Here is a 12,361-nt window from a genome sequence, read left to right as displayed (position 1 = left end):
CCACTCCCAAGTGAACAACTAACCATCAGGCTGATGTTGCATTGTGGGAATGTCTACCTCACAAGGAGTGTAAACTCTAGCATGGGTGTGTCAGGCTGAATGGCCTCACCTGTGCTGTTAATTAGATGTGAATCACGTCCTGACAGTTACCAGTGGGGCTGAGTTTAGATTAGATTCCCTCCCACAGTGTGGAAACAGGCCCTTCGGCCCAACAAGTCCACACCGACCCTCCGAAGATTAACCCATCCAGACCTATTCCCCAAACTATTATCTCATATTTACCCCTGACCACCCCTCAAATAAAACCCTACACTGGAGTGAGAAATGTTTCTCTCCGTCCACAGACGTTGCACAGGGACTGAGTTTGTCCACCACCTGCTGCTTTGATCTCTTTATGATGTTGTGTGCTTTTATACAGACTGCATTCTGCAGTGTTTGACAGAAGCACTGGCTGAGGCATCCGATACAAGGTTTAGGGCATCCCCATCATAGAGAGCTGACAGGTTGACATTCACTCAACAATTTTAAAGCAGGAGACGGACCCAACCTGGAGGTCATTTAAAACATTTTTTTAAAATGTAAGTGAAACTGAAACAGAGGCTGGTGTGACTCAAACAAGAATGGGCCAGGTGTATGGACACCTTCGATTGTTCCTGTGGAAGGGTCTATGGGAGTAATGTCCCCATGTCCTTTGCCACAAACCTCACGAATGCTGCCTTGTCAATGTTAAACAGCCCGCCTCACTAGGTCACTGTCAGCAGGCATGCCTTTCAAAACCCTCTTCACTTCTGTTTGCTGGTTCTTGGCCAAATTAAACAGACGAGGTCAGAGCGAGGGGTTGTCCACGGGACAGATGTTTCTGAGAGAACAATAAGCTGCTCTGTGGAGACACACCTGAGAACACATCCCGGAGACAGACTGTGAGCCATCAGTCAAAGCGGATGTTTATAGATTCAGTGCTACAGGGACAGTCAGAGCACACAAAGGCTGCCTCGGAGTCCGGAGGAACTCGGGACAAGTCCCTCTCCAGGCCTAAGCATAAAAATCCAGTGCGATGCAGAGAGAGTGCTGTATTGTCGGAGGTGCTAGTTTCTAGATGAGGCATTAGTCTGAGGCCCCATCTCCTGCTCAGGTAAATGTGAATATGCCTTGGCAGCATTTTGAGGAAGAGTAGGGTGCTGTGTTATTCTTGAGTATCAAGGGGATCAAGGTTACAGGAAGAAAGCGGGAGAATGGGGTTGAGAAACTTATCAGCCGTGACTGAATGGCAGAGCAGACTTGATGGGCTGAATGGCCTAATTTCTGCTCCTATGTCTCATGGACTTACGTTAGTCCGTCAGTGTACCTTTCAGAGACATGCTCATGATGTCATTGCTGTACCATAGCATGAGAAGTGAGGGTAGAAAAGTCTCAGACTCCACCTTAACTCAGACCACTTGAAGCATGACACTCTGAGGGAAGGGTGCTACTCTTTGCAGCCAAACACTAGCCCAGCCACACGAGTGCAAGCTGCAATAAACAATCTGTCATATTCTTCAATACCACGTGACCCAGGTCTACTTCTTACTTTACAAGGGATAACATAAGCCTTGCTGCATCGAGTGTAAATACCCAGATAAAAGCACATCACAAGGGAGTTCTCCCCAGTGGTGTACGTAAGGATTGCAGATGCTGGAGATCAGAGTCGAAAAGTGTGACCTGTCAGGCAGCATCCGAGGAGCACAAGAGTCAACGTTTCTTGCATAAGTTCTTCATCAGGAATGTCTCCCCAGTGTCCAGGCCAATATACAACCCTCAATCAATGGCACAAAACAGATGATCTGGTTATTGTCACGTTGCTGTTTACTGGGTACAAATTAGCAGCAGTCATAGAATCATGGAGACATGCAGCACAGAAACAGATTAGATTACTTACAGGCCCTTCGGCCCAACAAGTCCACACCGAAGCACAACCCACCCAGACTCATTCCCCTTCACCTAACACTACGGGCAATTTAGCATGGCCAATACACCTAACTTGCACATTTTTGGACTGTGGGAGGAAACCGGAGCACCCGGAGGAAACCCACACAGACACGGGGAGAATGTGCAAACTCCACACAGAGTCGCCTGAGGCGGGAATTGAACCCAGGTCTCTGGTGCTGTGAGGCAGCAGTGCTAACCACTGTGCTACCGTGCTGCCCATCTTGTGGAGAAGATGGCCAGTCTGTCAGGGGGTGGTCAGAGTTTGAATTGGGACGCTGCTTTTTGTGAGAGGTAATCTGGCTATTAGTACTAGAGCATGAAGATGTGAAAATTCCCTGCTTAACCTTCCATGAGCAGCTCTTGGAAGCTCAAAGAATGGAAAACAAAATAATAAATATTACTGCCTTTATCTGAGTGAACTGATCGAAATCTTCACAAGACCAACCGAGAAACCATCAGCTATGCCTTTGGGACAACGCATGCTGAAAACCAGTTCAGTAATCTGGCCAGTTTGTTATTTTCTGTGTTTGTATGTGCCTGTCTGTTAACTGTGTGAATCATGCTGAAGCCAAAGATTTCTGAGTTTTAAGGAGAGACCAATTCAATTACTTTGTTGTTGAATTTTTGCTAAAGTTACTCTATTATTTATAAGTTGCTAAGTCTTTTGTTCAAGAAACCAATTGCTATTAGAAATTGATCATTCTGGTTATTCAAAAGTCTGGTTAGGAACCACCGTGGTCAATTTTGAGCACCTTTAAAAGTTTTAATTTCACTGTGTTGCAAATACAGAGGTAGAAAAGCCACTTGGTTCAGTTGTCTGTCTCAGTGCTGTCACAGTAAAAAGATTTGTGCTCATGAACATAGGACGGCGAATTGTGGGAAATGATATTTTTCACATTGGAAGATGGCATTCCCCGAGGTTCATTGCTGGGGCTGTTGTTTCTATGTAGAAATGTCTTGGATTTTAGAATACATTGTAAAAATAGCCGATTATATTGAATTTGCAGGTATGGTAAACATTAAAGATGATTCCAGTCATGCCAACAGTACCAACAGGATATTGGTAGAATGGCAGAAGGAGCGGACAAGTGGCATATGGAGTTTAACACAAAGAAATATGATGTGATACAGTTTCGCTGAAGAGATAGGGAGAGGCAATCAAGAATTAATGACACACATCTACAGTATGCAAGGACAGAGAATCCCATTGTCGCATATGTACAGATCTTTGAAAGTGACAGGAGATATTGAGAAAGTAGTTAGCGAAGCAGATGGGAGTTTAGGGTCTGATATTTCATACATAGAGGTACTGAGTAAAAAGCAGGGGGCTTTGTTGACTTTTTATAAAGCTCCGGTTAAGCTCCAGCTGGAATATTGCCCCCAGTTCTGATCTCTGCCCGTTAGAAAGGATATCAGAGGCTGCAGAGGGCATTTACCAGAATAGTTCAAATGGGGAGGAAACTTAGCGACAAAATTCAGTTTGGAAAACTGTTGTTGTTTTCCTTGGAGCAAAGGAGATTGAGGAGGGACTTAATCCAGGTGTACAATTCATTTCCAAAGGACAAAGATTCCCATTCTCATTTGCCAAACAGGGACCAGAGGGAGACAGAGTTAAGGTTCTGGACAGGACAGACAGGAAGAGTCTGAGGCAGAGAGCGGACAGCACGCAGTGAGCATCAATATCCTGGAATTGCAATGTAACAGGATGGAGGCAGGAGTGATTGTTTGACAATAATTTGAAAAGGAAATCAGATAAACTCTGGATGGAGGTCAGGGGACAAACACGTGGATATTACAGACATTGTTATTGTTCCCAGGGCTGAGCTCAAAGTGGAGTTCCTCCAACACCAAACCCCCACTCCTGTTCCAGGGAATTGTCCATTTTCTCAAAATTGTGGTCATGTACCAACTGCACATTCAGATAGTAACAGTCCCCAACACCCAACGAATGCCATGGGATTGGAGTCTAATGCTGGAAGGTCGTATGTGTCCAGAGGAATTGATCCCTGAATCTCCACCAGCTGCCAGGAGCCACATGGACCAGGACAGTTCCAGTGTAGTGCCAGTACAGTCCCAGTACAGTGAGCAATCACTTTGTGCATTTGATCAAACAGCACCTCAGTACACTTGATGAACAGAACAGTGATATATTTTTCAAAGGACATTCATGGAGATGTGTGCTGGGTCAGCACTCATTGCCCATCCCAGAGGGTAGTCATGAGTCAGTGACATTGCTGTGGGTCTGGAGTCACACAAAAGCCAGACCAGAGTAAAGATGGCAGATTCCTTCCCTAAAGCACATTAATGGGTTTTCCCCCAACAATTGACAATGGATTTATTGTCATCATTAAACTCCTCATTGAATTTATATTCCACCATCTGCCATGAATAGATTTGAACCCAACTCCCATTACCTGAGTCTCTGGATTAACAACCCATGGTTATACCACAAGAGCGTCACCTCCCTGTTAGATAGCAGTGTGTCCCTCTGATACCCTCTGCTGGTTCTGGCTGCACTACAATTAAATGAAATTCGACGAAAGAGATTGCCTTGCATTCTACCGCGACCTTCCATTTACCAATCACATCTTGTCTTGAACCAAAGAAAGGAGAATCCAACATATCTATAGCATGTTAGCTCCACCCACATAAACCAGGCGTGAGCTGCCTTCACCAATCCTTTAATGAGTATGCTTTAATATCGTCAACAAAAAACAAAGAACTATGGAAGCTGCAAACTTGAAACAAAAGCAGCGATTGTTGGAGAAACTCAGTAGGTCTGGCTTTATCACTTTTTCTCCACAGATCCTGTCAGAGCTGCTGAGTTTCTCCTGCATTTTCTGTTCTTGCTCCAATATGGTGTTATTGAGAATGGGAAGTCAAGCTTACATCACATGTTCCTCTGCGTAATTTCTGCCTTATGTGAAGGTAGGTCTCAGAGTAGCAATGAACTCATTGAAGTTCCAAACAGACATGAAGGTGAAGGGTAAATATTACTGAAACTCCCAGCAACAAAACTCTCATTGGGTAGGCACTCCAAAGGGAGTGAACATGCCCACCTCAATGAGTGCAGAGATTGGCGTCACTGTCAGTCTGTCTCAGGTTTTTGTGGAGTTCCTGTACCATTACCTTTACCTTCTTGAGGGTACTTTCACTGCAGCAGGTTACCTGATTATGTCTTTCTTGTTAAAAATTCCAAACCTTTTTCTCTTTTAAGGATACAAGTGTCAATATTTGCTCCAACAATATAACCAGTGACATCAAAATTGATCCGGATGAATTTTCCCTGTTGAAAATGAGATACAGTCAGGTTTTATATTGTGTACAATCGCTGTCCGTTAAGAATTAAGCAAAATAAACAGCGTCACTATCACTGTTTGCTGTTTATTTGCCGCATTGTTCACAGAGTATCTATTAATTCAGCCTTCAGTCAGTCAAGGGTCAACAGATACAGAACACAATTATATAAGGACTTTAGGACACAGTGACAACAGAACTTCACATCTGTCACAGCGTTGCAAAGTTCAGAGCTGCACTAACGTGGATTTCACGGTGATGAAAACTGAGTGTGAATGCTCAAGATAAATGCACATTCTGGCCTTGCTGGTCAGAACTTTCCATTCTGCGCAAAAGCCCCAATGGTTATCTCGAGTTATAGCAATTCCATCACATCTATTCCTCCGCATCTCAACTTGGAGTGGGTGGGAGGCAGTTTGATGGATTATGTGGAGACTGTAAAGGTTGGAATGCTTCCTGCCTTTAGTGGATTAACTTGATCTTATTGTTGTTGAAATTACTGCTATGTGTGGGAAGTTCCCTCTGCAAGTTGAGTGGACTGAATGTTGTTTGTGGTGATATGACATTTTAAGAATGCACCCAGCAGATCAGTTTCCAATCAAGTGTCTGTCTCTAAGCTGCAATATTCACAAAATGAATGTTTCAGGGATAGCAGAGATCATGATCACATGGAATGTAATAACTGGAGAATCCCCGAGTGATGTGTGCCACACTCTGATGTTACCTTACATTTCATTAATGGTTTAAATTTCCATGACATTTTCACTGACAGATTGGATTTTCCATCATAAGATTAATCAGGAATCCATTACTTTGTTTCCAATAATGTGTTTCTGTTACGTTTTCAGCCATTTTGAAGATTGCATTACATGTAATGACTTTGATCTTTCACACACATGCACTGTGATAGGTTCATATACACACACACTGGGATAGGGTCATATACACACACACTGGGACAGGGTCATACTCACAGTGGGAGAGGGTCATACACACACACTGGGATAGGGTCATATACACATGGGGATAGGGTCACATACACACACACACTGTGATAGGGTCATACACACACAGGGATAGGGTCATATACACATGGGGATAGGATCATATATACACACTGGGATAGGGTCATATACACACTGGGATAGGGTCATATACGCACACATTCGGATAGGGTCATATACTAACACACTGGCATAGGGTCATATACATACACTGGGATAGGGTCATATACATACTCACTAGCATAGCGTCCTATAAACACACTGGGAAAGGGTCATATATACACTGGGATAGGGTCATATACATACACACTGGGATAGGGTCATATACATACACACTGGGATAGGGTCATATATATGCACACTGGGATAGGGTCACATACGCACACTCTGGGATAGGGTCATATACACACACTGGGATAGGGACATATACACACACTGGGATAGGGTCATATACATACACACTGAGATAGGGACATATACACACACTGGGATAGGGTCATATATACATTGGGATAGGGTCATATACACACTGGGATAGGGTCATATACACACTGGGATAGGGTCGGATCTGGGTGACTGGGACAATCTTTCTGCGGAAGCTCTCTCCCACCACAGACAGAGAGATGTTTGGCCATCCTTCATGTGTCTGGCCCTGAGGCCCTCTTGGGACAGACTTGGCCTAATACCTACATCCCTGACCTTGCTCAACCAATAGCAAAGAGCTCCTGATAGCATTGTTCGGGGGATCACTGCAGCCTCCAGACATGTCTGTTACATCATGATGGTGGAGAAGGAGAAGACACTAGAAATATAATTGAAACCTGATCATGGGATTCTAGGCAATTGACACCATTGCTTTTGGTGAAAGTACAAAACACATTCATTGGACACAACACACTCTGGTTCTATCACACCAACAGAGCTTTCAACAGCTTTTCTCTGGCTGTTATTGCAGAATATGTTCTTGAATCAATGTAAAGCAACTTACAAACAAGAAGCAGAAATTCTCAGCAAGTTCCATTTCCCTGTCACACTATACCTTTGGGACAATTCTCCTGAATATTATCTGACTGGTAAAGGACTAATACAACTGCTATTCTGCTTCAGAAATAATTGGTACCTTTTAGCTCCATGTTGAAATCTCAAAGCATTGCTGAAGGCACTGACCACCAGCTGCCCATTTCAACACGGGGTCCAGCAGTTTATGGTGGTTGCATTTTACTGAGATACCAGGTCTCAGGAACTGCAGCCAGTCCCAGCGTGAGCTAACATTTTTATCACGGCCTGTCATTCTCATTGAGAGGTGTGTACGATCACGGAAACTGCAAACTGAGACAAGCCCGAAAACTGAAAACGGAATACTCACAAATCGAGACGAGTTGTCATTTTTCACTGTCTTTGCATTGCCAAAGGCTTCCAGGATGGGGTTAGCTTGAAGGAGTTGCTTCTCAAGTTCCCCCTAAATTTAAGATGGATCAGAGTCAGTCTCATTAGCCAATGAGTGATGAGGGCACAGAGCCCTGTGCTAACTCCTGGCAGCTTTGCTCCAATCAGTAATGAGCTATAGTCACTCTGGTTCTGTTGTAAAAACAATGGCCCAGAGAAACTCAGCTGGCCTGGTAACTCTGGAGAGACAGAGAGAAACCAAGTCAAACAGTTCTAGTTCATCAGAAGTGGGAATAGTTAAAAACATGATTAGGTTTTGAATAAGATTGTTTTGGGAGGGGCGTGGGGGGGATGAGACAAGGTCAAAAGGAAGGTCTGGGAAAGGGCGAGAGCCAGAAGATATTGAAAATTCATCTTCCATGGGCTCTCACACTGAGCTGTTTGGATATTCTCTGATCTACCTGTTCAGGCACATTATCACACATACCTCTGGAGCAGGTGGGGCATGAACCCATACCTCCTGTCTCAGAGGTAGGAACACTACCACTGTGCCACAAAAGACTCATGCTGACTCTCTGCTGCTCCAGTGAAGTTCAATGTCAATTTGAGGTCCAGCGTCTCATCTTTTGACAAGACATGTCACAGCTTCACGGATTCAATAACTTCGGACTCAAATCGCTGCCATCTTCCCCCATTTGCTCACTTTTTGTTTCTTTTTATGCAAGTTTTGTTTTGCTTCCCTGTTTTTTTTTTGCTTTCAGATGGCAGAAAATGTACTCTGATCTCATTTTGTTTTGCATCTTTCCCTGCCACCCACTCTTCTGCCATCCATTCCCCTCTCTCGTCCACCTCAACACAGACCTGCTCCCTCCCTTTGTCCCTCACCTACCTCCTTCACTCCAAACCCCTGCACTCCCACCACTCCCTGTGGCATCCCTAAACCTTTCACAGTTTTGATGAAACAAATTGAAATATTAACTCTTGTTTCTTTCTTCATGGATGAAAACTAGACCTGCTCCAGCATTTTCCGATTTTACTTTAACCCTCCGACACCCGCAGCAATCTGCTTTTCGATTGAAACATCCCCCCAGTGTTTGTCGAATGGTTTTCTAATCAGAAATCTGCATAATAATATCAAATCAGCTTCTGCTTCACCCATCAGTGTTAAGTGAGCCCAGGAATATTACCCACACACAAATGACAATCCATTATTAAAATAATGAGTGTTTATTTTTCACCTCTGCTAGTCAGAATTCCAGAAGGACCTTGCAATTACTGGAAACCACAAGTTACTAAAATGCCTTCTGCACATGCAGTTACCTCCTGTGATGGTTGTTTTAAGAATATTTAAACATCCTGCAGGATATCTCCACAGTGCCGGGTTTGCCTACAGTCTTCCACCTACAGCACGGTGTCCTTCCAGGATTCAACATAATTATTCCACAGTCACATCCGTTCACACCAGCACCATCCTGTAGGAAGTGTCTCTGTTTAAACATCTACTCCCTGTCTCACTGTGTTCACACAGAATCCTCAGTGAGATATTGTGTAACTGTTCTGTTCATGAACCTTTTGCACTGATTCTTTATTTACTAAGTATACCTTGTAGAGTTTTTAATTGGTTATTAGGAAGAGGATGAGCAACGACATGCATTAAAAGACATGGCAATGTTTTAAAAGATTATGTTCTCCATAGTTGCTTGTCTGAAACAAACATAACTGAGTTATATATCAAATTGCAGCCAGCAATTAAACAGCATTTCAAAAGGATGTTAATCATCTTCATGTTTTTTGGCGCAGAGAAAATGACCACTGGAACCTGATGAAATGATTAACAAAACACACGGGTGCCACATCGGTTACAATCAGTTAAAACAAAATATAAGAAGAGTGAGTCACACCACAGCCCTGCCAAAGCTGAAAGATTTGCAGCAGCATCAAGCTATGATAAGAATTACCATTTTTCTTTAAAATTCATGTTTGTCATTTAAAACAGTGCAGCAATGATTTACAGGTTTATCATATTGATGACCAAGTTGTTGTAAACACTTCTTCCCAATTTCTTCCTATTCTTTCCAGAAGAAGGCAGGAGTGTGATGGAATACTCCCCACTTGCCTGGATGGGTGCAGCTCCAACAACACTCAGGAAGCTTGACACCATCCAGGACAAAGCAGCCCCCACTTGACTGATACCACATCCAAAAAGATCCATTCCCTCCACCGCTGACACTCAGTAGCAGATGTACCGCAAAAGTTCACCAAAGATCCTCAGACAGCACCTTCCAAACCCACAACCACTTCCATCTAGAAGGGCAACGGCAGCAGATACATGGGAACACCATCCCCTGCAAATTCCCCCCCAGGCTACTGACCATCCTGATTTAGAAATACAGATTCAGAGAACGTTCCAGCACAGCACAGGCCATTCAGCCTTCGATGTTGCGCTGACCTGTGAGACCAATCTGAAGCCTATCTACCCTACCCTATTCCATTCTCGTCCAGATGTCTCTCCAATGCCCATTTAAATGCCCTTAAAGTTGGCAAGGCAACTACTGTCGCAGACAGTTTGTTCCATGCCCGTAGTACTCTGAGTAAAGAAACTACTCTGATATCTATTCTATATCTATCACCCCTCAGTTTAAAGACATGTCCCCTAGTGCTAACTATCACCTTCTGAAGAAAAAGGCTCTCACTGTCCACCCTATCTAACCCTCTGGTTACCTTATATGTCTCAATTAAGTCACCTCTCAACCTTCTTCTCTCCAACAAAAACAGCCTCAAGTCCTTTCCACCTAAGACCTTCCCTCCAAACCAGGCTTCATCCTTGCAAATCTCTTCTGAACTCTTTCCAAAGCTTACACATCCTTCCTTTAATGCAGTGACTAGAACTATATGCAATACTCCAAGTGTGGCCACACCAGAGTTTTGTACAGCTGCAGCATGACCTCATGGATCTAAAACTCAATGCCTCTACTAATAAAAGCTCATACACCATATGCCTTCTTAACAACTCTATCAACCTGGGTGGCAACTTTCAGGGATCTATGTACATGGACACCGAGATCAGTGGTTAGCACTGCTGCCTCACAGCTCCAGAGACCCAGGTTCAATTCCCGCCTCAGGTGACTGTGTGGAGTTTGCACATTCTCCCCGTGTCTGCGTGGGTTTCCTCCGGGTGCTCCGGTTTCCTCCCACAGTCCAAAGATGTGCAGGTCAGGTGAATTGGCCATGTTAAATTGTCCGTAGTGTTAGGTAAGGGGTAAATGTAGGGGTATGGGTGGTTTGCGCTTCGGCGGGTCGGTGTGGACTTGTTGGGCCGAAGGGCCTGTTTCCACACTGTAAAGTAATCTAATCTAATCTAATCTAATCTAATCTAATCTAATCTAATCTAATCTCTCTGTTTATCTACACTACCAAGAATCTTACCATTAGCCCAGTACTCTGTATTCTTGTTGCTCCTTCCAAACTGAATCACCTCACATTTTTCCATATTAAACTCCATATGCCACCTCTCAGCCCAAATATATCACCGTTTCTTCACTGTCACTGGGTCAGAATACTGGAATTCCTCTCTAAGGGAATTATGGGTCTACCTAGAGCACATGGATTGCAGCGGATCAAGAAGGCAGCTCACCCCCACCTTCTCAAGGGGCAACTAGGGACAAGTAATAAATGCTGGGCCCAGCCGGTGACACCCACATCCATGAGTGAATAAAGAAATCTCAGGGAGGATATCCTCCGACTGATTATGAAAGATTAGCCCCATTTCATGCCAGAGTTTGGGATGGAGATTCAACAATGGGTCATAGTCAAACCTATTCAGACTCTCATTCACACTGGGCTGATTATTATCACTCAGAGTCTGAACAGTTTTAGATCCCCATTTCTGCCAACGGTACCATCCCATCTGCCAGTGCAGCTGGACGGATTTAGGATTTGGGATTGGGATTGATCGTGGGAACTCCTGGACTGCCAGTCTGAGTGTTATTTATTTAACATTATGCCACTGGGCAAGCCGCCTTTGGACTTGCGTACTCTTTGAAATCAAATGCTTTTGTTTAAAACTATTCAGTTTCAAATGGCAAAACATTAACCTGACATTAAAAAAAAGAACCTTAATTTTCACACTATTTTGGGTGAGGATGCTGGTTGAATTTATTAAAAATATGTTTTACGTTAAGTAATTACCTTAATGTCAAAAAGTGCTAACAAAATTTGCAGATTGACGTTGCGAACTTGACTTATTGTTGTTTACCATTATTGGGGGAGAAAGTGAGGTCTGCAGACGCTGGAGATCAAAGTTGAAACTTTATTGCTGGAACAGCACAGCAGGTCAGGCAGCATCTAGGGAACAGGAGATTCGACGTTTCGGGCACATGCCCTTCTTCAGGAATGAGCAGAGAGTGTTCAGCAGGAGAAGATCCTCGGTGGAGTGGGAGGGGGAGTTGAAATGCTGTGCTACAGGGTGATTGGGTTGGTTCGTCCGGGTGGCCCAGAGGTGCTCTCTGAATCGCTCCGCAAGTAGGAGACCCTCACCCACCCTCTGACGACCCCTTCTCCCACCTCCAACACACCCCGTCCACCTGGACACCCCGTGCTGGCCTCCTACCTGCCCTCGACCTCTTTATTGCAAACTGCCGCCGCGATATTAACCGCTACCTGAACTCCCACACCCCTCCCACCCACTCCAACCTCTCACCCTCGGAACG

The 12,361-nt window shown here is 44.2% G+C and overlaps 1 protein-coding gene across 5 annotated transcripts in view; it reads right to left on the bottom strand.

Moving 5' to 3' along the window:
* LOC122560464 (myosin-11-like) overlaps positions 1 to 12,361 on the bottom strand; it is a 185,884-nt gene that overhangs the window by 79,241 nt on the left and 94,282 nt on the right. For all 5 annotated transcript variants that reach the window (XM_087997598.1, XM_087997601.1, XM_087997602.1 and 2 more), the window contains 2 exons: positions 7,633 to 7,725; positions 5,188 to 5,251 (listed from right to left, as the gene is read on the bottom strand). In XM_087997598.1, the coding sequence (XP_087853724.1) occupies positions 5,188 to 5,251; positions 7,633 to 7,725 (157 nt within the window). The remainder of the gene's footprint in view (positions 1 to 5,187; positions 5,252 to 7,632; positions 7,726 to 12,361) is intronic.

The sequence above is a fragment of the Chiloscyllium plagiosum genome, unplaced genomic scaffold (genome assembly GCF_037043375.1).
Source record: "Chiloscyllium plagiosum isolate Xiang-an unplaced genomic scaffold, Cpla_swu_hap1 HiC_scaffold_20, whole genome shotgun sequence".
NCBI lineage: Eukaryota > Metazoa > Chordata > Chondrichthyes > Orectolobiformes > Hemiscylliidae > Chiloscyllium > Chiloscyllium plagiosum.
Note: the sequence above shows the minus strand (reverse complement) of the source record. Positions and strands in the feature narration are given on the sequence as shown.